At 35.1% G+C, this 25,191-nt stretch overlaps 2 protein-coding genes across 4 annotated transcripts in view; one reads left to right on the forward strand and one right to left on the reverse strand.

Moving 5' to 3' along the window:
- The first annotated feature begins 7,073 nt into the window (after positions 1-7,073).
- On the forward strand, positions 7,074-8,773 carry LOC125668443 (uncharacterized). The gene is made up of 3 exons (XM_056162054.1): positions 7,074-7,760; positions 7,841-7,996; positions 8,085-8,773. Exons 1-3 carry the CDS (start codon positions 7,397-7,399, stop codon positions 8,390-8,392), a joined length of 828 nt encoding a protein of 275 aa, XP_056018029.1. The 5' UTR covers positions 7,074-7,396; the 3' UTR covers positions 8,393-8,773.
- LOC125668434 (heparan-alpha-glucosaminide N-acetyltransferase-like) overlaps positions 8,673-25,191 on the reverse strand; it is a 28,596-nt gene continuing 12,077 nt past the window's right edge. Inside the window, exons 7-18 of one of the 3 annotated variants that reach the window (XM_048902603.2) lie at positions 23,972-24,097; positions 23,414-23,526; positions 22,620-22,727; positions 19,497-19,648; positions 17,986-18,098; positions 16,464-16,585; positions 16,049-16,175; positions 15,869-15,955; positions 15,621-15,695; positions 14,554-14,624; positions 13,758-13,870; positions 8,673-11,671 (exon numbers count right to left, since the gene is read on the reverse strand). In XM_048902603.2, coding sequence (XP_048758560.2) covers positions 11,496-11,671; positions 13,758-13,870; positions 14,554-14,624; positions 15,621-15,695; positions 15,869-15,955; positions 16,049-16,175; positions 16,464-16,585; positions 17,986-18,098; positions 19,497-19,648; positions 22,620-22,727; positions 23,414-23,526; positions 23,972-24,097 — 1,383 coding nt within the window. In that variant the 3' untranslated portion in view covers positions 8,673-11,495. Of the gene's footprint in view, positions 11,672-13,138; positions 13,327-13,757; positions 13,871-14,553; positions 14,625-15,620; positions 15,696-15,868; positions 15,956-16,048; positions 16,176-16,463; positions 16,586-17,985; positions 18,099-19,496; positions 19,649-21,749; positions 21,858-22,619; positions 22,728-23,413; positions 23,527-23,971; positions 24,098-25,191 lie in introns of all 3 variants that reach the window. The other 2 variants (XM_056162053.1, XM_048902600.2) reach the window with 2 other exon arrangements.

Here is a 25,191-nt window from a genome sequence, read left to right on the forward strand (position 1 = left end):
GTTATCTTGACCCAATGATAGGTTGTATTGGCAAACTAGATCGTTATAACGACAATAGAATTTGCGAAATGCTGACTTTAAACGAGACTGTTGGAACCCCTGTACCATCAACTTGTTTGTCAGTAGCCTGCTTCGATTTAAAAACTGACCATACGCCAAACAAGCTCTTGCGTATCGAATCAGTTGAGAGATATAAACACCATATGCAGGTGATAATGGAATATCGCTGCATAAATATGGGAAGTTGACGATGGAGAAGCTGAAATCATCCCGTTTGTCATAAAGTTGAATTGTTAGTTTGCCGTTAATATATACTTTCAATAAAATATCTAAGTATGAAGCAGAAGTGGACGAATCTGTGGTGTCTTTTATTTCGAGTTCACTGGGATATATTGAATCGACATATGAATAAAAATTATTATTGTTAATAGATAATACGTCGTCGACATATCTAAATGTCGAATTGAAGGCCACCGCAAGATATTTTTCTTCTCACGTAGAAGTTTTTGAATAAATTCTGCTTCATAGGAATATAAAAACAGGTCAGCTAACAAGGAGCACAATTCGTGCCCATGGGGATTCCAACAGACTGTTAGAAAACGTGATCACCAAAGACCACGAAGATATTGTAAATGAGGAACTAAAGCATATTTTTATTTCAATTTCAGAATACTTGTGCGTGGACTCAGAGTGGTGTTTAGCAAAGTAATTGTTTGGATGACAGATCACTAGATATGAATATTTCCGTTTTCCATTTTTGTTAAACAAGCAACTGTCTATGACGTCAAAAAGTCTAGACTTTAATTTATCGTGAGGAATGGTCGTGTAAAGTGTTGAAAAGTCATAGGTTTTGATGTTGTTGATCTGAGAAAAATTTTGAGATTTCAAGTTTACTAAAAGTTCTTTGGAATTTTTTAGAATCCACATTGGATTTACACCAATTCTGGCATATGTAGTCGCACAGTAAGTTTGAAGTTTCTCCTTCACAGCTGTTAATATTTTCGTGAGGAGCAAAGATAGGGGCTTGGTAGAGCACTTGCTGGATTCAGCAATGTATCTTCATTTGTAAGGGTTTTTATGTAGTTTAGGAATCTAGTATAGGTACGGTAACTGTTATTCATTCGACCCATTGACTGGGATATTAAATGTGTCTAAAACTGAAGCATGGTTTTGAACAATTTCATCTTTGGAAAGGGCAGTTGGAGTATAAGTACGATTACCAAAAGTGGAATTAATGCGAAGTTCGTTTAAAATACAGTTGTAATAATGAGCCTTACAAACAAAAACAATGTTGGTACAAGCTTTGTCAGCTGGAACCAAAACATATTCCTCATGACTGTAACCAATCTAATTCTTTTATCAACACAGAAAGATAGATGATTTGTTTTAATATGTCTAATGCGGGATTTTAGTATTCCATTTATACTTTTAATCCATTCCGACAATATATCTGACGACTTAATTATCTCGCTATAACGAGTTAATCATCTCGTTATAACGAGATAATTTTAAACTCGTTATAACGAGATACCAACTCGTTATAAGGAGATAATTATATCGTTATAACGAGATACTAACTCGTTATACCGAGATAATTATCTCGTTATAACGAGTTAGTATCTCGTTATAACGAGATAATTAACTCGTTATAACGAGTTAAAATATTTTTTTACACTTTCAAAATGAGCCTAGCCGGCTTTTGTAAGTAATGACATGTCCAGCTGGACTACAGTTGAAAGAAGATGAAGAACAAGAAAACGTAGGTGGATTAAGTATAAGCTGCTCTATGTCTAGGCACTGCAAAGTTTGTTTATAATTAAAGTCTGGATGCAGTAGTAGAAATATATTTGTAGGAAACACTGGGTGTAGACTTGAACTTGAAATAAATTGGAATACAGGACTGAACTCTTTTATGACGACGAATGGTGCTTATGTTGACGGCATGTATTCCTTTGTTTGTAAATTTGAGCTTAAGGAGCTGGAGGCATGATTTGGAAGGAATATCATCCATGATCCGTGGTGGTTTAAAGACCGTGATTGGCAACATCTATAATCATAGAGTTCAGTCTATATTCAGGTGTTTTCTGCTTACAATCCATTAAACCGTCCAATTCACTGTATCTATCCAATGATTCAAAATGTTGCTGTAAACAGAATTGCACATAAACAAACCATTGTCCAGAACCAATGATCCACCAGGCCAACCCTATCTATTAAATGTGGTCTCACACAGGGAATAAGATTCGGGAAAACTGGAAACCACTTTAATTGTCACCTGGGTTTTTTTTCAAAGATGATGGGTGAACTTGGCGAACACTAAGTCTATTCATGATTGGGCACCGGTCGCGAATCAGGAGTTTAATTTAATTAAGGAAGTACTCTACATCGTCATAATGGCTGACTTCCTTTAAAAACATGGAGGAAAAAATCAATACCAGCAATATTTGACTTTTCATTTTCAATTTGAATACCTAGCCGAGTAGCTCAGTAGGTTAGCATGCCGATTGGTGAACTGTAGGTCGCAGGTTCGAATCCAGCAGGGGCTTTTAATTTTTCAGACTATCTTGTACTAAAACTGTATTTTTTGACAAAATAAAGTAAATTTGAGAATCTTCAACTTCAAAATATTGTTGTACATAACCTCCACTTTTCATCTACATCAAACTTCTCCTCCTTAAAATCCGCATTGATGGTACCCGTAGATACAATACCGTACTAAAACGCTGTCCAAAATATTTAGAATTCAAAACAAATATATAGATCATACTTCAAAGAAGGATATTTAATCAAAATCATCATCAGAATTTGTTTCACAGGCAGCATCATGTATATCAGACATTAAGCGGTTTTAACACATATAATTACACTGATGCCTGGAGTACCTAAGGTACCAAATGACATTACATATATGCTCGCAACATCCAACAATATGTTATCTGCATTTCCATTGACACATTAACCGATGTGAATGAGAAACCTCACATGTTTTGTGGTGTAAATCAAATATGGAATAGTGTTTTGTGTATGGTGCAGTATTAATGCTTTGATTTGGATTCAGTTTTTCCCCAACAAATGTTTTTGAACAGCATTTACAACCTACTGGTAGTAATAAACCGAATATGATAAAGACATCAGTTCTCCCCTCTTTTGGTACAACTCTGAGGCCGGTTTTTATAGTTACAGAACGCTGTTAGATTTCCCAGCAAATAGAAATGGGACAGAAACAGACACTTGATTTGCTTTTGTTTTTGTACTGAACTGTGGTTCACTGTACCTTTTAGACAATCTGTGCACCAACTGCATATTTGGCTTTTGTCATAATCTCTTCAAGTAACTTCTTAGCTCTGTTGAAATTGTTTTCTTTAACTTTCCTTTAATGTGTCATTTACATAAACAACATCCATACTTCACAGGAGGCCCCATACTTGTTTACATTTATTCACTAGCTGCATGTTGGAATCTATTAGTTGTGATCGTCATTAATAAACTTAGTATGAAATGCCAGAGACAAATAATTGTGGGAAGTCTATTCATTAATAAGAAAAATAGTAGGTAGCATAAATTGGTATTCGAACCACAGATATGCAATCTGAGCCTGTCCAAAACTTCAATGAGACTGCCGCTATACCACCTCGGCTATCCATAACATGAATAATTTCCGAATTTCAAGCTACATGTATCTAAAGTCACCCGTCGTGGACATAGAAATTTCCTTGATAATACGACAAAAGTTATACACATTATGTAAGTTTTTTTTCATAGAATGGGTCAAGTCTCCATACTTTTATTTACAAAACATATTACACCTGAACATGTACTAACATATTTCACTTAATTCACAATGGAGACTTGGCCCACTCCATATGAAAATCTGCTTGGAAAAGTAAAATTTACTGTTATTTTGTGCGTTTTTCGCGTATAGGTGATTTTAAGTATAGGATTTTTCAATGTTCCTTTGAAATGGGCACATCGAAAAAGCACTTTTGGAAACTATGGATTGGTTGTTTTAACTAGAATGCAAATTTTTCTTTTTCTGGAGAGTTTCAATTTTAACTTTGATATGTGTCCCTCTGTGGGTTCTCGGCTCGACAAAGTCACCCATCTTCTTTTTCAAACTCATGTAGAACCACCAATCAAAAGAACGAACGCTGAATCTGCAGAAAGCATCAACCAAGAACCGGTAGTAAGGAAAGATTCATTACCAGAAAATGATTCCAATAACAATGAAAAATGTTTGGAGAGGTCCACTATCAACAGTTAGAAAGCAGTGAAAGGGGTACTGGTGAAAGTGACATCGAAAAGCATGAACACAAAACAGACACAACGCATGTTGAAATAAAATGAAGAAAACCTGTCCAGTCGGAGAAAGGGAACTAATTCGCATATGATTTGGATAACACGGTGAACGGCAAAGAAGATTTATCAAAAATGACGTCTGAAGATAAAGTTCATTTCGGGCATTTCAAGTAAAGAGTATTTAAAGGCGCAATATGTGCCCACAGGGGTTCGGTTGTCAGATATTGAAGTTTTGTATCATTTGCTCCCGAATGATATATAAATAAAATTCACCACCAAAATCCGCTCTTTTCGTCGTTTTAAAAAAAGTGTATCATATGTACATTTAAAAACTTTCAATGTACATATGATGCATCTTTTTATTTATATATTATCCGGGAACAAATAATACCCCAAAAAAGTCCGAAAAACTGATAATTCACACTATTTTTTGAAGTCCAAGATCCGTAACTCAGCGAAAAATCACAAAATTCAAACTTTATCTGCAACTTGTTATGGCAAAGCAATGATGAAAATCTGTAAGCACAACAACAAAACAAGAGGCCCATGGGTCACATCGCTCACCTGAGTCACCTTGACTCATATTTAAAGATTTTTCCTATATATTTGCATGTAAAACTTTGATCCCTATTGTGGCCCCAACCTACTCCCGGGGGCCATGATTTTTACAAAATTGAATCTGTACTATGTCATGAAGCTTTCATGTAAATGTAAACTTTTCTGGCCCAGTGATTTTTCAGGAAGATTTTTCCAATTATATATTTATATGTAAAATTTTGATCCCCTACTGTGGCCCCATCTTACCCCCGGGGACCATGATTTTTACAAACTTCAATCTGCACTATGTCAGGAAGCTTTTGTGCAACTGTAAACTTCTTTAGCCCGATGGTTCTTAAGGATAAAATTTTAAAAGATTTTTTTTCTATTTATAAGTTATGTAAAACTTTGATCCCCTATTGTGGCCCCATCCTCCCCCCTAGGGGTCATGAGTTTAACAAACTTGAATCTGCACTATGTCAGAAAGCTTTCATGTAAATATCCACTTTCCTAGCCCAGTAGTTTTTGAGAAGAAGATTTTTCCTATATAGTTGCATGTAAAACTTTGATCCCCTATTGTGGCCCCATCCTACCCCCGGGGGCCATGACTTTAACAAACTTAAATCTGCACTATGTCAGAAAGCTTTCATGAAAACTTCATCTCTTTTGGCCCAGTGATTCTTGAGAAGATTTTAAATGACCCCACCCTATTTTTGCATTTTTGTAATTATCTCCCCTTTGAAGGGAGCATGTGCCTTCATTTGAACAAACTTGAAAACCCTTCACTCAAAGATGCTTTTGGCCAAGTTTGGTTATAATTGGCCCAGTGGTTTTGGAGAAGAAGTGAAAAACGTGCATAAAAGCCCATTTGAGGTAATCAGTTATCATGCCCTTGCAGTTCAGGAGAAAGCGGGATTTTTAAAAAGTTTTTTCCTTATACACGTATTTTCTAATATGAAAATTTGATCCCCTAATATGACCCACTCCATGGCCCTGATTTGAGCAAACTTGAATCTACATTACCACTGGATGCATTCATATTAATTTTATTAATCAAGGTCCTGCTTCTTTTTTTTTTTCTTTTTTTTTTTAGATTTTAAAAGATTTTTTCATACATATCCCCATTTAAAATGACCATGATTTGAACACATCTACTCTTTAATATCTGGGTCAGTGGGGAGGGTTGGAATTACCTCACTTTAGTTTAATAAATTACTAATTATCTCCCGTTGCAAGACGTATGGATTCTGACACTCCGAACTTGGCGCCCTTTCATCCAAAGAAGCTTTGTGCCAAGTTTGATCGAATTTGGGATGATGGTTCTGCTGAACAAGATGAAAAGTTTACAATGAGGACAGAAAACTGACAAATTTTTATCAGAAAAGCTCATTAGAGCTTTCGGTTCAGGTAAGCTAAAAAGTCTAGCAAATATGATATATGCCAGAATGATAGACGACAAGAAGTAACGCTATATCCTCCGAGCCATTTCACGGCGGGTACATAAACTTAACATGTTTAACGGTCCATAGAATTGATAGATTTATAACAAGAGCTCTTTAAATTTTACAATAGAGTGCGTAAAAAATTCTACATTTGAACCATTATCATAGCAACATCTACGTATGGGAAACAGAAAACAAACATATCGCGATAATACGCTACTGCCAAGGAAAGGACATGGTCATCATGGGTTCCCCCAGACTGACCTTTTCCCCAGAAAGACTGAATACAAAAATAATTCTCTTGAGGTCCCATAGAAGTAATTTCCAATATGGTCACCACTAATGTCTTCCTTAGCAATATCTACTTTAGAAATGTTGCATCCCAAGTCGCTGTATTTTGGGGGCAAAAGCTCCACTAATGGTAAAAAAAAAAAAAAAAAAAGAATTATAAGGACTAAAACAATTAACTTCTCAAGAATTGCTTCCGAGTCGTGTTTTTATAAATTGATTCAACATTAATTATTTGTCCTAGGTTTGTAATTCAAGCTCTTTAGAGCCTTTGTGTAGTTTTGATATTCAACGCAAAAATCACATTTTAAAAATGAGTGTTTCAAACAAATGATGCCAAAGATCTTTTTTTTTTTTTTTTTTGACAAAACGTTAGGATCGTTACAAGAGGTCCCTTTGCACTAAATCAACAAAGGCATCGTAACCTGACAACCTCAAACTTTATTATTTTATTATACTTTCATTTACCGGTACTTTATAGGATGTCTCGGCAAGATTATACAATGTACTATGAAGCGCTTTATATAACCTTGAAAAAAATTCAAGAACAAAATATACAATGCGATTTCTCGGGATGATATTGCACCTATAAACGATCTCAAGTTTCGTTGGGTAAACGAACGGGTTTATGTTTTCAGCACAAGGGTGTCGGGTCTTCACCACAGGAATACGATTAAGTAGGTGAGTAAACTCTCGCCCAGTAGCAGTGAGAACTATAGTAATTTTGACGGGGTTTATGTATAAGCACACCCGCTGCACAAGTGAACGTATCGTTCAAATACTTAAGTAATATGTAACAAATCCTACAGCGAAGGGGAAAAAAGTGTCAAAAAATGGGGAAACATTCCGGGAATGACGTGCAAAGTTTCCTATTCCAGAACCTGACGTTGATTTTAGTTTTAGTCGCGTTATCATTGCTGTGCCAGCTCACGACTATAGCCACGCCGGGATGGATGAAGTTACACTTGGAATTTTTTGACGACGAAAAAAAGTCTCCCGTGACAAACGGCTCCGTGACACTCTCCGACCTTACAGCGGAAGTATCTGCCGGACTGTGGTTTTTCTCATTCTGTTTTGAGGGACAGTACAAAAACGGCACAGAATTAGCTTGTTTGACGGAGACTTTTGTAGACTACGAAAACAAACATTTGTCTAAATTCCATGTTGACCATCTTGGATTACTAAAAGATATTTGTTGTAAGTAAAATTTTATACATTTTAAAACCCGATTTCCGATTTTTAAAAAGTTCTTTTTCAAAATGTTGTCATTCTTTCAGTCAATGCGTTAAGTGGACTTCTAGAGTACCAGATCGAGGCCTCTCTCAGCATAGCATGTCTACTGATCGGTTTAGTGTCGTTTTTGCTGTACTACAGACCAAGAGTCCTAAGGAAAGGCTTTGGTATCGCAGCATGCTCATGTTTCGCAGTATCAGGTAGAGAAGCTGATATTTCAAATACCCGTGTGTATACAAGAATCTGAGTAAGCCCCGTTTTCATTTTTTAAAAATTACTTTATTTCAGCTATCATGATGTGGGTAGTTGTTGGTAAGATAACGACCATCACCCTCCAGATGAAGAGGACTTTTCAGTTTCCCCTGGCAACCAGCCACGCCACCATTACCGTCCTGACCCCCTGGTGTCTGATTGTGGCGGGAATTTCCGCTTTCATGACGTCATTTTGCACTTTGACATTCCTCGTCTATTTGGCTAAAGACAAAACCCCAAGAATCAAATACTTATCAGATATTCGACAGCCAATTCTATCGGACGACAATCAGCCATGCTGTTCCAACAACAACCATGCAATACCAATGACACGTTTACACTAAACTTCATTCAGCTCCGAGGTTGGAAAATGAAAACGGTATCTGATTTTTTGTGAGAAATCATTTACAGTGATTCTTTATCCAAGCATGTTGTGAACATTCACGTATTTTATGAATGGCTTTTTGTGAACGCCATTTAGAGAGATTATTCAGATTTGACCTTGGAAATGTCTGTTTGCCCTTGTCTGAAGATCAAAATCTTATTTTCTTTGCGTGACTTCTGTTCATCAAAATGTTGTCTTTTGTACTTTGTGACAGTAGAAAAAAAAAAAAAACACGCACACACAAATCTGGTCAATTTATCAAAAAATTGCATATTGCACAGTACAGTATTAGTAAATCATTATGATGTATACACATGATTAATAAAAGAATTCAAATGTATTTGGTGTGGTCATACAGAAAAATGCAATGAAGGATACAAGTATTTATCATTTAGGTACTGAAAGATGTGTATTGGTCCATAAATATAAATAATCTCGTCAGAACAATCAATAAGGCACATGATGCACCTGTGGGGCACAAAAGGCTACTGTGACCCTGATATTGACCTCCCACATAACAAACCCCGTAAACAAGGAGAATAATAACAAAACCATTCAGAAAAATGAAGCATGGATGATGCTGATGAATGAAATAGTACATTGTCTCGAAATCTGTATAATAATATACTGCTGGTTTTCCACATGAACAATTCATTGATAATTCTTCCCCGATTATACAAATTACCCAATGTTTCTGTTGTTTACTTAATAACTCCATACCTGTGTTAGAGAGTGAAATTTCCCCATAAGTGACCCCCCCCCCCCTCCCAAGTCTTACCCTAGATGAGACCCCCTATGGAGGAAGATCCACTCTAGAGTTAAGTCTCCCCCCAGAGTCGTGTCCCTTCGTGGAAGTCTTGTTCTGAAGCGATACCTTTCACAGAAATCTAGTTAAGGGGTGAGATTTCTCCTCTGGAAGATCTATCTTCGCCCTATGCCAAAATCAATCTCTGAAGTGAGACCTGGCAAAAGCTGAAATCTACATTTGGAGTGAGAGTTTCCTCATGGAAGAAGGTTCACTCCAGAACCAGTCTCTCTTCAAAACTCTGCTTGTGAGACTCAGGCTGGAAATCTGGCTTTAAGAGTTCCAACCTCCCACTTTAAGGAGGTATGCAACACCAGAGAAATTTGATGTAGATGAAAAGTGGAGGATATGTACAACAATATTTTGAAGTTGAAAATTTTTAAATCTACTTTATTTTGTCAAAAATACAGTTTTAATAGAAGGTAATCTGAAAAAAAATTAAAACCCCTGCTGGACTTGAACCTGCGACCTACAGTTCAGTAGTCGGTATTCTAACCTACTGAGCTACTCGGCTAGGTATTTAAATAGAAAAGGAAAAGTCTAATATTGCTGATATCTATTTTTTCATCCCAGTTTTTAAAGTAAGTCAGCCATTATGACGATGTAGAGTACTACCTTAAGGAGCTTGGCTTGGGAGTAAACCTTCCCATCAACCTTCTAAACTACTCACACAAAATTTTAAATACATTTGAATATTCTTTGCAGAGTTGAATTCAAATTAGGTTGATTTAGGTAATAAAAACTTAAATCAAGTATGTATCATCAGTTTTTAGAACTTTTTAGAAAGATTGGATTTCGACCTTTTTTGATCGCCAGAGTATTCTTACTAACAAAACAATCTTTATGAAAGTTGCAAAAGAAATAAGCAGACAATTCTGATACAATGATATGAAAGTCAGAGAAGGCAAATAATTACTATCATACTGAAATGTAACTTGCTAGTTTACAACATTGTTTAGGGGGTTTTGGTATTACACAGCTTGTGATTTAAATAATGTTTGTGTATATAACTGCAAGGCTTCACTACAATGGGTTCTTTATTGTATTGCTTATCACCAAGAACCATACAGCTCATAGGTTTAACGTTTTTACATAGAATAAATAAATATAAACTAAAGTTATACATAAAGTGAATACAATGCAGGTTTGGTAAATGGACACAATTCATGCACCCCACATGGGCAGAAAAGCTTTAAGAAGTAGCTAGTGGTGACACCCCCCCCCCCCTCACTTTTTTTTTAAAGTTAGGATTTGATGTGATCTTTGCAGAGGCTGTCTTGATTCTAAGTAAAACTTCAGTGGGGGAGCTTTGGAAGTCTCGCTACAAAGCTAGGGAGAGGGGGGAGGGGGAGGGGGGGGGGGGCTCACTCAAGAGCCAGACTTAAGCGGGGAGGGGTCACTATGGGGGAAGTCTCACTCTATAACATTAGACATTGATGCCGACTTTTACTTGTATCTTCATCTTTATCATGAGGAACATATGTTATAAGATATATGTACATTTTATGACTGGAAAAAATTAGATTCTGAAGCTATCTGCAATGGGTAAATTATCAATCTCAAGGGCCACAAAATATTTACCTCTTTTCTGTGTTTGTGAATTTTTGAGATTCCAAATTACAATTTCCTTTTTTAATTCAAATATGAAGAAAATGAGTGCTGAAGTTACAAAATTCAGACTAGCTCAAAACTCTGTAATCATCAAACATCAAACACACTAGGAAAATTAAAATATTAGTCAGAAAAACAGAAAATCAATTCATCTTGACCTATGTAAAGCCATCCTCACAATGTGCAGATATGATGCAAGCCTCGTAATATCAAAACATTAAATTATCATAACCTACTTTTGAGTCATAGCAAATTTCCTCCCAGTATGCATTAGCTGAAAAGTCTTGACAATTTTATGGCAAGATATAATCTACATATGAGTTTACTGTCCACACTACTTGCCTAATTATTTCCGTATAAGGTAGTATAAAATATAATATCGTGGGTAATTTGCTGAAATATTACTCTAATGACAAAGATTTTTATTAATACACAAGGAAGTTTTCTTACCCATTTCATTTTGACCTATTTCACACTTAACAAAACATCTGGGCAAAATTAACATGGGCAAGAACTTCCCCTAACAAGGTAAATAGACAAAAACACTGCTCAATGTAATCGCTGTCTTTGGTATATCATTTACGTTATTCTGTTGTGGCCACTGAGCGTAACATGAAAAATGATTTAAACAAAAATGACTCGTATATCAGACTGAGAAATAGAGCCTTTTCTTATACAACACTAGTGCGACAAGGACCCAGAATACCGTGCCCCATAAGTCCATAGGAAGTATATTGGAATGCTTGTGGGCCACACTCCAGCTGAGTGGAAAGTGATGATGCAAGACTTCATGCCCCATGTATAACAGAATGGGGTTCATACCTAGAAATGGAAAATCAACGACAATAAAGACTGACATCAAATATATTCCTGGTCATATATATATATATATATACACATGTATATAACACTGAGTTATTGAAGATTCTAAATCTAATGATGTTGGACAGATCGTGTATTTTTACTGGTGTATTTACAACTACAAACAATACATCATTATTATAGGTAACTGGGGTTTTTTTGTTGTTGTAAAACTCGGCTTACTTTCTAATACAAAAAGAAAAGGTACCCAAGTCTTCGCAGTTGTTTTCATAGGTAATGAAAAAAGTAGAATTTTAACATCAACATATAGATAGAAAACATCTGATACACAATACATAAACAGTGTTTATCTATTGGATAGTGGCATTGCCATGTGATGAAATGGATGACAATAGGAAACCTAGTTCCTCTGGTGGCTTATAAACAAGCTTGAAGTATATGGGCCATAACGCTCACCTGAGTCACTACAATCGTCAGCTAATTCACCTATGAATTTTATCGTATGTACATAATATTCATCTAAACCATTAAAACAAGATCATAACACACTGACTCATGTAATAATTTCAGTCATTAGAGTATCTCATCCACTCACTTTCTCCAACAGTCATAGTTCAATTTATTCACACTACCAGTACCATACATAATAACAGTAAGTAGGAAAACTTGTACAACAATTGTGATTTTGGTGTTATACATGTGGCTCTTTACAACTGCATTGAAACCATTTAGCGGAACACAAGATTTTGGTGACTTGGAATTATGTTCTGGAAGAGAAGAAATCTCTCAGCAATTAATAGCTGCAGAACCATTTGAAACTTATTGTTCATTAAAATAACAAGACGTTTTCAGAATGGTCCAATTTGGAATAATTGTTTGGAATTATCTGCCCTTGAATTCAACTAAAAGTAATACATACGCAATACTTTGAAATACAACAGACAAAATTTGATTAGAAAGCTTGTTTGGTTTGGGAGTGTCAGAAAGTTGTGCAGTGATATTGAACAAGGTGTTTGTGTTGTGTATTTTATAAAGCGAGCTTATTTATTATATAAAGTTTCAAAAACTAATAAAGCAGCAGCTTTACAAGAACTTATTCATTATGAGTTTCAAAGATTACTACTGAATACAGGGATATATTCGCCCCCGTTTTATTTTCGCGCCTTTCTCCCTTGTTGTCAGTGGGCAAATTTAACACTGAACGAAACTGTTTTCTCTTTTATTTCTCTCTGAACACAACTGTGTCCGGGCATATCAAGAACAGTGCAAAACCATTTGCAAGTATAAAAGGATAAGAGCAAATAAACATGGGGTGAAAATAACCCTGCATACAGTTTTAGTAATAACATGAAGTTTAAATATTTGGAGATTGATATTTGAATATCACCCTCTTTCACTAGTACAGGGAATCGGAAATGTGCATGCTTTATATGGGAATTATGATATTTTGGGGATTTGTACTCTCACACTTATGGTTGTTTAAATGCTGATGTAAATCTTTTTGCGATGCATCATGTATGTGAAGAGACAGAAGAAGGCGGGGCCCCATAAGTGTAGAGCCAGTAGCTGCCAATGGTTGTCTTCCACCTTCCAACCCACGGGGAAGAAAGTTCGATACGTCTCATGGGCAATGTACATAAAAATGGAGTTCATGCCTGCCAAGGAGCCAGTTATATACTTAACATACATTGCTACTGTACCAAATAAAACACATATCATTGAGTCACATCTTGCTAAGTTCAGCTCAACTTCAAAGGACACATACAATGTATATACTTGACAATGTGTTGAAAAAATATTTTAAAAATTAACATGTCTATCAAAATTCTGATAGTAATAAATTAAATGCAACTCTGTATTCTAAAATATATTTTAGCTGTTAGCTTTTAAACTAAACATTTCCCATACTTTCTTAAAAACCAATGCAGTCACCACTCATTGCCACAATTCTTTAATAACTTTAGAAAACTTAAAACATCTTTCCTGCTTAAGATATTATTATTCAACTTTTTGTTCCAAACTTTGACTTAGTTCAAATTACAGTCAATATTTGATTAAATCAAACACAAGTATTGAGGTCACTTACCTGGGAAATAAAAAGGTGCCCCACTCCAAACTTTGTAAACATCAATGGTTAGGTAACAAAATGCTAACAAGAAAAATGCGAATCCTGCCATACAGAAAACATAGGATAAAGACCTGCAAGAAACATAAACACTATTGAAAATGATTGCAAGTTTCCTTTCAGAAAATAACACACACATACACACACACACACACACACACACACACACAGAATTTATCTTAAGAAAATAGATTATTGTTTAGTGAATAGTTTTATTGTACAAGGTTTTTCACAAATTCCATGACTTGATGATTTTTTTTCTCACGGTGACCTTCACCTTGTAAATGATACACACAATAATTTTGATCAGTATATGTTGTATAAATAAACTTGAACTGTCCTAGGTTGGATTGATATACCCCCTGCCAAGAGCACAATTATCAAAAGGCAGATATCGAGGCAGTGGATGGTGGAAAATGTGTTATGTTTCTTTAAAATGTTATGTATTGTGACAAGACTACTACACCAGAGTGAAGTATGGTCACTCCACGTGAACAAGAAATCACTTTAAGTTCAACCAATCTTTCTATGGACGGACGGACAACAGGACAAACGGATTCCAGCATACCCTACACCTTTAATGCAGGGGGTAAAATTAACAGATTCTTAAAATCTTAGAATTATTCCTTACTACATAAATTCCTTTACAGGATATTTCCTAACCAACACATGTACTGGAATGGTTGCAAATATCACAAAATTACTATAAAATCACTTTGTCTATTGCTTCATACATCCTTTTGAAATGATATCTTACCATAAATTTTTATTGATTGGAATTATTCCTCCATCTTTTTTGAAATGGCACAAACTACCAGCAATCAGACACTACAAAAAAATATATTTTCATTTCATCATCATTTTTGTTCGGTAAACTAATTTTTTTTAGAGACAATCAAATTTGAATCTACACTACATGAGGATGTCAGCATATTCATTTGACATCCTGTATCCTTGTGCTTCTTGAGAATTTATCTGAATTTATGTAAAGAATCTTTTAAATACATGTCCATGGTGTGAACAAATTTGAATCCATACTATTTGCAAATGCCTGTATATTTTACAAATTGTAGACTTGAGATTCTTGAGAAGAAAAAGTTCTAAGAATTTTACTCTGAATTCTTTTCTAAAATTGAAATACTTAATCTGGTACTGGGGATATATTTAAATAAGCCTGAATCTTCATTCTATAGGAAAGTTAATATGCATGTTTATGGCTTTTCTGGTCCAGAGGTTCCTGAGTAGATTTAAAAAAAAAAAAAAAAAAAAAAAAAACCACCTAACTTTTACTAATTCTTAATCATTTCCTTTGGAAGAAGGCATGATCCTTAATTTTAAAGAAAACATGATTTCCAATTGACCAAAGATGGTTTGTGTTCAGTTTGGTTGAAATTGGCTAAGTGGTTCTTGAAAAGAAGTTGATTGATTGATGGATTGATTAATTGTATGTGAATTTTTCACTCATATTGAGACGTCACAATAGTCGGTGAATGGCTGCAAAATTTAGACCTATGCTCAGCACTTATGGCCTTTGAGCAGGGAGGGATTTTTATCATGTCACACATGCTGTGACACCAGACCTCGGTTTTTGTGGTCTCGTCCGCCCCATTTAATCGCCTCTTACGACAAGCAAGGGGTACTGAGGACCTATTCTAACCTGGATCTGACAGACAGACAGACAAAACAGAAATCAATTATAAAAGCCTACTTGACTTTTCATCTCAGGTCAACTAAAAACTTGATCATCTATATTCAATATTGAAATCCTCAACGATATACACTGACATCATTCATTCATGATTCAATGCAACACAATTTACTTACCAATATTACACCCCAAATTACAAATCTTTTCACTCTGGGTGCCGGTTCTTTATATGTCATCAATATTTTACCAGCCTATGTAGAAATACACATTTAATTATTAAGCAAGCAATAATGCATCAGTATTCTCAATGTGACCTATATTCACAACTGATATACTATGTATCTTACAAACTCTAATAATAGTCCATACACTAGAAAATAAAAAATTCCTCTTTCCATTTTCTTCTCTCAGAATAAGCACTTGCCTGTAATCCTAGATAGCACATAAATATTGAATTCAAAGTCCCTAAAAGTCCTTCGGGGTCATAAGGCACAGTTGTCTTGTATATTGGCTGCAATCAAACAAGGATTTTCACTGATGACTATGCTTTGTTTAAAGTCTCATAATTTCACGATGAAATAACTATGTCAATGTACAGATGTACCTTGCATGTGGGGCTGTTGTAAATGTGGTCATTTCCGAACACTTCTCTGTCAATATAGCCAGCTGCTCCTCCCGTACAGTTCTCGTATTTTTTATCTTCATGTAGACCACCAGGCCCAAGATAGCCTCTGAAATTTACATATATATGAAAGTCACGGAAAAGTGCCATATGCTGAAAATATACACTGTACATGCTGTAGTATATTCTTATAAAAACTACATGTATCTATACTGTCATACTCCAAAATGTCTTTAAATCTTGGATATTCGTATGAAATGTGACAGGTTTTTTTTCATATTGTCACTTTTAAACATGGGTTTCAATGTTACTAATCTGTCTGTCTGTCCACACTCTTCTCTCTCTCTCTCTCTCTCTCTCTCTCTCTCTCTCTCTCTCTCTCTCTCTCTTCACTTACTTGCCACAGTTTGGAACATCTAATGCAAAAGTAATCACAAGATGAATAGTCACAATGATGATGTGTAATATCCACTCCATCCAGTAATCCACAATGTCTCGGATAAAGCCCCAGTAAGTATACTACAAAATAAAATTAATCCACAATGTCTCGGATAAAGCCTCAGTAAGTATACTACAAAATAAAATTAATCCACAATGTCTCGGATAAAGCCCCAGTAAGTATACTACAAAATAAAATTAATCCACAATGTCCCGGATAAAGCCCCAGTTAGTATACTGTAAAATAATGACCTCTTTTCCTAAATTTATCTTAAGTAATTTAATTGTGATTACATGTGAAAACATACATGAAAAAATATAATAGTAATATCAAAACATATTTTCTTGCCTTCTGAATGTAAACAACCCGAAAATCGGTAGGTCAAAGTACACAGGACTTTAAAAAAAACAACATTTTGAGATATTTTGGAGTTCAAGATTTGTTTAACATTTTTCTTATAGTGTGTACATTATCACCTTGTACATCCTCACAACATCGGGTTCTGAATCCACTCATGTACATGGCCACAAATCGACTCAGGACCCCTGATGTGAGGATGCACCATGTATTTTAAGCTATTAATATGCACAGATCTTTATATCTTATGACTAATTGTTAATTATGAAGACTAAAAGAAGATTTCTTATGATATTTTACATCTATTCGGTTCACTGTCACCAAGTTATCAAGCATAGTCACCTTGATATTGACATAGTCATCATTAATCATGTCTAAATGGCGAACCCCAAACAAGGACAAATACTGTAGATTCCTTATTTTGATTCACCCTTATTTTACGCGAGTACTTACTAGTAATATGGCGAAATGACTCGTATACGTCAAATCGCATGATCATGAATTTGCGTGTTGTCTGTTAATCAAGGGTTCTTACATGTATTTTAACAACAACAAAAATAAAAGTGAATAATTTTATTTCGCGAGTGATGCCTCTTGCAAAATTATGCGATAATAAATTCCTCGCATATACATGTATCAAGGAATCTACAGTAGATAAAATAGTAAAATTTTCTTTTTCTTTTACATTCATGCATTTTAATCAAATTAAAAAAACGACTGTTCATTAACAAAGGGCATAGATAAGCATACACTCAAACTCAACACTAAATGCATTGAAAGTCATAAAGTTGCAATGCATCTGTAGGAATTCATGATATTATGTGTGAAGTGTCTAGGGAACTGCCGATTGCAAGGGCTGTCAACTTTTTAAGCAGACTGCATGTGGTGTTCAGTGAATATGCCCAAGTCATCCATTAAAAAACACTTGTTGCTTATCTAGTACTGTAATAAGTAATTAAAAGGCAAAAGTGATAGGCCTGAGAGGGGTAAATTTCACTTTAAGATACTGTACATCGGATAACAACACAAAACTTTTTTACATCTCCAATCACTTCATCTGGAAATATAAATATTATATACTAATTAACAGAATTATTTGCTACTTTTATCAACCAATATTTACCATGCTGACATCAACTGTTTTGGCAAAGAACATGTGAATTGTTGCCACAACAAGGTAAGTTCCTGCAAACCTCTGAAGCACTCCAGGGATTCTTAGTTTGGTAAGAGGAGTTGCTGTCAAACAAAGAAAAAATTGGTGTGGTTTTTGTAAACATGCAGAAGATACACGTGTATATGTATTCACACTCTAGAGTACACTGTAGGAATTTTTTTACGGCGGCCATCTTGGGGAAAAAATTGACATACTTTTGGTGCGAGAGTGTAGATACTCCAAACATCAATCAACAGTTTGATGGATCTAAACCTTACAGAGTGTATAGCCATAAAATTCCAACATGAAGCACAGTGACATATTTTTGGGTCACAACACACCTTCCTCTAGTTATGTGTAACGACTTATACATACTATAAATAGCTCCAATCCTCATTTTGGTTCAACAGAGAGGCCATTGGTATAAATATAGAAGGTCATGACAGGTCAAAAGAAAACACTTGAGTATTGTGAAACAAGAGGTACTGTGAGCAATGCTCACTAAGAATACCCCCCCCCCCTCCCCCTGCTTACCCTAATCTCCCAAAGGGTGTTGGTAATAGGTAAAACTTCAGTATTATGATCCAAAAGGTATCTAGGAACACAGCATCTCCATGCGATGAAAAAAGCCGTTAAAGAATTTAAATGGAAACCATATTGCTACTTTGATGTCCAATGCGCATGACCTTTGACCTTTTGAACCCAAAATCGATAGGGAACATCTTCACCCCATGGGTAGTCCATATGTATGATATGGTGACTGTAGGTGGAAAGGATAACGCTTTAGAGCCCGGAAACCATATTGCTACTTCGATGACCAGTGCGCTTGACCTTTGATCTTTTGACCCCAAAATCGATAGGAAACATCTTCATCCCATGGGTAGTCCATATGTATGATATGGTGACTGTAGGTGGAAAGGATAACGCTTTAGAGCCCGGAAACCATATTGCTACTTCGATGTCCAGTGCACGTGACCTTTGACCTTTTGACCCCAAAATCGATAGGGAACATCTTCATCCCATGGGTAGTCCATATGTATGATATGGTGACGGTAGGTGAAAAGGATAACGCTTTAGAGCCCGGAAACCATATTGCTACTTCGATGTCCAGTGCGCTTGACCTTTGGACCCCAAAATCGATAGGGAACATCTTCATCCTATGGGTAGTCCATATATATGATATGGTGACAGTAGGTGGAAAGGATAATGCTTTAGAGCCCGGAAACCATTGCGTCTACAGACGGGCGAACGGACAGACGGACAACCCGATCCCAGTATACCCCCCCCCCCCCCACAACTTGTTGCGGGGGGTATAAAAATGCAAGGAAAAAAATAGCCAATGGGGTGTCGCATAAAATCAGTTCTTTTTTTACCTGTCCTCTCAATAAAAACACTCCCTATACTAGTAGAATTTTGTATGAAATGCTACTAACTTCAGCCTTTTTTTTGACAGTTCTTACTGGGTATGTGTACACACTAACCTTCACACCCTCCTGTGTTGACCAGCAAACCTAGCACAAACAGTATACAGCTTCTCTTGAAGATCTTCCAGAAGATTTGGTGTTTGGGGGTCACTCTTCTAAGCAGACCAGTAAATGAGTAGGCCATTGCTGTACCCATTATCCAGATAAACCTGTGAAATCAAAAGATATACATCTTGTTTTACATAAGCAACCTTTATGAATACTGGGTATACACTGAATCTGTATTCTTTATATACATGTGTGTGTTCGTGGAACACATGTATTGCCTACCTGACCTTGATCTTTGATATGTCAATGACCTTGATCTTTATTATGTGATGTACATATATATACCATATAATGGGTTTTTTTTTAATGTATCACAAATTTTGCGAAAAAAAACCAAAACACTGTTGTTTTTTATTTGTATAGTTCTTTGCGATTCTCCAAGTCGAATTTTAGAGTTACAAAGTTTCAATTTTGTACAGAACAGACATTACTGTTACGGGTGTTATCACTCTACAAGTTAACAGGTGCGTGTACAGAGTGACAACACCTGCTAATCGTTTAACATAATTAGTGCCACATCCAAGATGGTGAGTTTCTATACTCACTGAGTTATTCTTATCTTGTAAGATATGGTACAATAATTCCAATGTTATTTATTACAATTGTTTTGATTGGACAAAAATAAAGCTGAACAAAAGTTTATACATCAATAAATCTGAAAACGAGATGTATTTGTACACGCCTGAAAACAAATAACAGTGCGGGGAAACTATTCAAATTTTTAATAAAGTGAATGAATTGGAATTATAAGAATCAAACATTCTTTTTGAAGAATTTATCGATGTGTAAACTCCGGACATTTTACTCACAAACTTAACATAAAAGTGCTTCGCACTTTTATTCAGTTTGTGAGTAAATGTCCGGAGTTTACACATCGATAAATTCTTCAAAAAGAATGTTTAATCCTATACAATAAGCATAAATTTTATGTGAATTTAATTGTTTGCATACTCAAAAATACTCACAAAGAAAGCGAAAATTGGATTATCACGGGGGAAAAAACCATTACACGGTATATATATCATATTGTGATTACATTTCCATGAGGTATTTAAAAAAAAGATCTTGCCATATGTTGAAGTGTGTCTCTGTCCAGACAGACAGATGCCTGGTTAAGTGATCTCTACGTCTGCCACGTACTACGTGTGACACAATAAAATGACACACCTAATCATTACAAATCATACTATAAAACCAAATATTAGATGTATTTCAATATCAAATTTTTATAAGTTACCATTTCAATAAATAAAAATCTTTTAATTGAAATGACATATTTATTACTTGTTCTGTATGTAAATAATATGAAATATGCAGTCATCATCCATCAGAATAATCGAATATAGTATGATGCATATCTATAACTCCATATTGAGTACATTACCATAACTGTAGATTCCTAAATATATGTGAGGAAGCTATTACCAAATAATCTAGTGAGAAACACCACTCGCAAAATAAAAATTACTTGCTTTTATCTTCATTCTGCTGAAATACATGTAAAAACTTTGATCAGCAGTTTACTCACAAAGTCATGTCCTTGCAATTTGACGTCTTTGCATCATTTGGCCATTTTAAGTACTCACGTAAAACAAGAAATCTACAGTAACTCTTCAGAAGCGTGATTTAATATAAGCCATCACCATAGTAATACAGAAGCGTGATTTGATATAAGGCATCACCATAGTAATACTAAATGTAAACACACATGTACATTTCATTAAACATACATGTACCACATTGGTGCACTTGCTCCTGTGAATCTCTTTCATCATGTTTATATTTATTTTTAATCAGTTTTTTCAGGGTATCAATTCTACAAAATCATGCACTGTAGTACTAAAAAAATAGATTTTATTTCATTGTAACTGTTTTGAAAAGGTCATTTATGAAAAATATATTTTTGACAATGTTAATTGTTCATATCCTTCAATATTTCTGTAGTTTGTACATTTTAATGAAAATGTCTTTAGCAGGGTAAATTCATTACTCAGTCAGTTAGTGATATTTGATGAACAAAGCTCCAAGGTTTGATAGGTGTGACTTGGCTTACCCTAGGCCAGCATAAATTTTCTTTCTGCACCCAATATTTTCCCATTCCCATCACTGACTGACTGTGTAACTTATGCTGGTTAGTACAGAAAGCAGAACAAGGAGAGTGTGGTCAGTATACAAAGTGTTTGTTGTGAAACAGGACGTTACCATGGAAACAAAAGGTCGGCAACAGTGAGACCGTTCCAGTCTGAGTGGCTAAAAAACCAGTAACCACCTCCCCCATAGTTGACAAAGTTCATGGCAGTCAGACTAATTCTACAAGCACCACAAGCTGACATGAAAATATCACATGCTAAATGTGGTTATCGCTGGATTCAACCAAAAGCACATTAACTTAAAGATCACCCACAAAATAAACGCATGCAATTATTATCAAAATGATGAAAGCTGTCTTAGTGAGAAAAATAGTAGAATCAGTCGCTGTAAAGTTTAAACAGTGTGTTAATAAGACTAAATAAAGAAACATGCAGAGCAACAAGATTTAAATAACTAACATGCCTAAACTGTGTTAGATATATACTGTATAACTATAGAACTAAAAACAGCAGTTCCTTGTTAGGCCAATTAAAATTAATTGATAGATTATCATCCCCGCCCACCCCTCAAAAAAGGGCCCACCCCGATTTTTTTTTATTTTCGCAAAAATTACGATTTCAAACAAACTTGCCTTCCAATGACATGAGTGATTGATTAAAGTCACAGAATGCTATTTTTATATTTTCTACTTAAAGGATTCTTTAAATGTTAACTTGATTAACACTTTGTGTGATGCCTTATGTCAATTTAATTTTTCTTACGAATAATAAAAATTGAAAAATAAAATCCTCCCACCCGCCCCATATTTTTTTGTGACCCCAGATGATAATCTACTAATTAAGTTGAATTGGCCTTAAATAAGTAGCTAAATACTGTATAAATATAGAACTAAAAACAGCAGTTCCTTGTTAAATAAGCAGCTATATTAACACAGAGTTACAACACCAACACCTCTGCATAAAAAGCAACACCATTTCTCACCATGGAAACACAAGGTCCGCAATGGTTAAACCATTCCATCGACTATGACGGAAAAACCAGTATCCTCCTCCGCCATAGTTAACAAATATCATAACGATAATACTAATCCTGTAAGTCAAAAGTTGTTAAGTTTACACCAAACCAGCAAGTCACATGTTTTTTGAATCATTACATTTCCTCTTAATCAAACTAAAATGATGATAATTTATAGATACATGTAATAGCATGTCTGCTAATTAAGCATGACATGCATGTATAATCATCTCCTGTGAAGTAAAATTTACACCTGATATATTAAGGTCATATGCAATGTTTCTCAATAATATATAATATTTCATGACATTTCAGGCACAATTCACTCACATCCTATACTGTTTCTACAAAAGATCTTGAAGTATATTACAAGATTTGTCTAAGAGATGACATAATCTGATAATTCCTTGTTATGGCAAGTAAAAATGAAAAGTCAGCTTTTATGTATTATAGAAGGTTGTATATATGGACATTACTTAATCATTGTAGAAAAGAAGGGGAGAAAAATCTTTTTTCTCCATCAGAGATTGAAGCTGGGACTCTTGCATTACTAGTTAGGTGATCTAACCACTGAGCTACCCAGGCTGATATACAAAGTATGGCAATATTACTACAATATAGAAAATTTAACCCTATTTTGGAAATCATACAGAACTCTTCATATCGAGAAGATGAAAAACAATTTTAGAAAAAATGTTAGAAACATCACATATGACCTTAATCAAGATCACAAGTTCAAATACACCAAGTGTAGTCCTTACCCTCTAAATGTATCTAACGACTTCAGCCTCTCTCTTTGTGGCCTACTGTCTTGTCCGTCTGCTGGGTTTATCGTTGTCTGCATCATACCCAAATCTTCATTTGAGTAGGCCCCCTGTTCAATTAGGTCATATAGGTACATGTAGCATGCAATTCTGATAGGAAACTGGTTTTTTCCCCCCAATATATAAGATTTATACACATGCACTGGATAAATCTAAAGCAAACCAGTCTATAGAACACAAAGAATATGAAAACTTTTTTTCTTTACTCCATGCGCTGTTAAATATTTCCAACACATAAGATGTGTACCTGTATGAAATGCATAAAATGATAAAGGAAAGCATTGCTTGAAAATGAACTAATTTTATAAGTACTTCAAAACTGCAACACCCTCCTGTTACTGACGTATTCATAAAAGTCTTCGCATGGTTACAATTTGGAAATGAAACAATTCTGAAAACTCAATTCCTATTCAATTCCAATGAATATCAAGAATTCTAAATATTAAACCTCTGTGCATTTGCACATGTTGGATGAAGTTTTTCACACAAACTTACCAAGTCCCCACCAGAATTTGTGGCAGATTGTTTCTGCTTTTTTGTTGGTTTACGCTGCCTAAGAGAAGAGCGTGGGGTGGGTTTGAATGGGGCAGTGGGGCTCTCGTCTGCTAACTCAGACTTTTTCTGTCAAAAGAAGGGGAAACATATGGAAGACGCAGATTGTTTCATTTCCTCTTGTTTTATTTATTAGTCTGTGCAAAATAACTCCATGCAGCTTAGCATAGTATTTCTTCTTGTGCCAAAAACTTAATACATTCTTAGAAAACAACTTGTGCTGAGAAAACAAAGAATCATGAAATAACATGCTTGGTTTATATTTGTGCTTTATGTGTGGAAAAAGAACTGATGAAAAATGTATTTTAAAAACCCATCAAATTTTGACAGATGTGGCACTGTTTAGTGGTAATGATAATTAGTGACAGTTATGTGAAACTCAGTTTTCTTGACCACTCTCACCTCCTCATTTTTTTTTTCACAGAAAAGAATGGTCTATTTCAATTTCAGAGAGTAAAAACAAGATCAAATTAACCTACCATTTCTTTCCTTGCTTATCAGTGAATTTTATGATACAAATCAAAATAATTTCCACATGTCTCACATGACAGTTATGCAACACATTACTACTACTGTAATATTCCAAACTCAGAACATGTATAAAATCATATCTTAGATGAATTAAAAACTAAACAAAATAAATAGTATTATAGACTATTTGTATATGATTTGATGATAGAAGCTTATGTAATAATTGCAGCAAGCCATGTGGTTACAAATCCTTTATAGTTTACATCAGAGACAACCATACAAAATATAACAGAGCAAAATAGAGTCAAACATGCCGGCTAAATGAAATTCAAATACAGTTGAACTTCAGTATCTTGAACACTGATATCTTGAATACCCTGGATATGTCAAAGTGATTCAGAAGTCCCAATCACTTACTTTTAAAGTATTTTACACTTGATATCTTGAATCCTCGGATATTTCAAAGTTTTTTCCTCATTCCCATCGAGTTCAAGATAACGAGGTTAGACTGTACTACTAAATATCATAGGAAACAAAAGGCCAATGAGCCACAGCACTCAACCGAGTCCCCATTCTCATACAGAGTTAAACTTTATAAGTTTGGACCATTACCAGTGGCCCAATAATAAACTAAGACCTGCAGTTGGACAACTTTTATACAGTGCATGTCTCAATGTGTTTATTATCATTTC

The sequence above is a fragment of the Ostrea edulis genome, chromosome 4 (assembly GCF_947568905.1).
Source record: "Ostrea edulis chromosome 4, xbOstEdul1.1, whole genome shotgun sequence".
In the NCBI taxonomy this organism is placed as follows: Eukaryota; Metazoa; Mollusca; class Bivalvia; order Ostreida; family Ostreidae; genus Ostrea; species Ostrea edulis.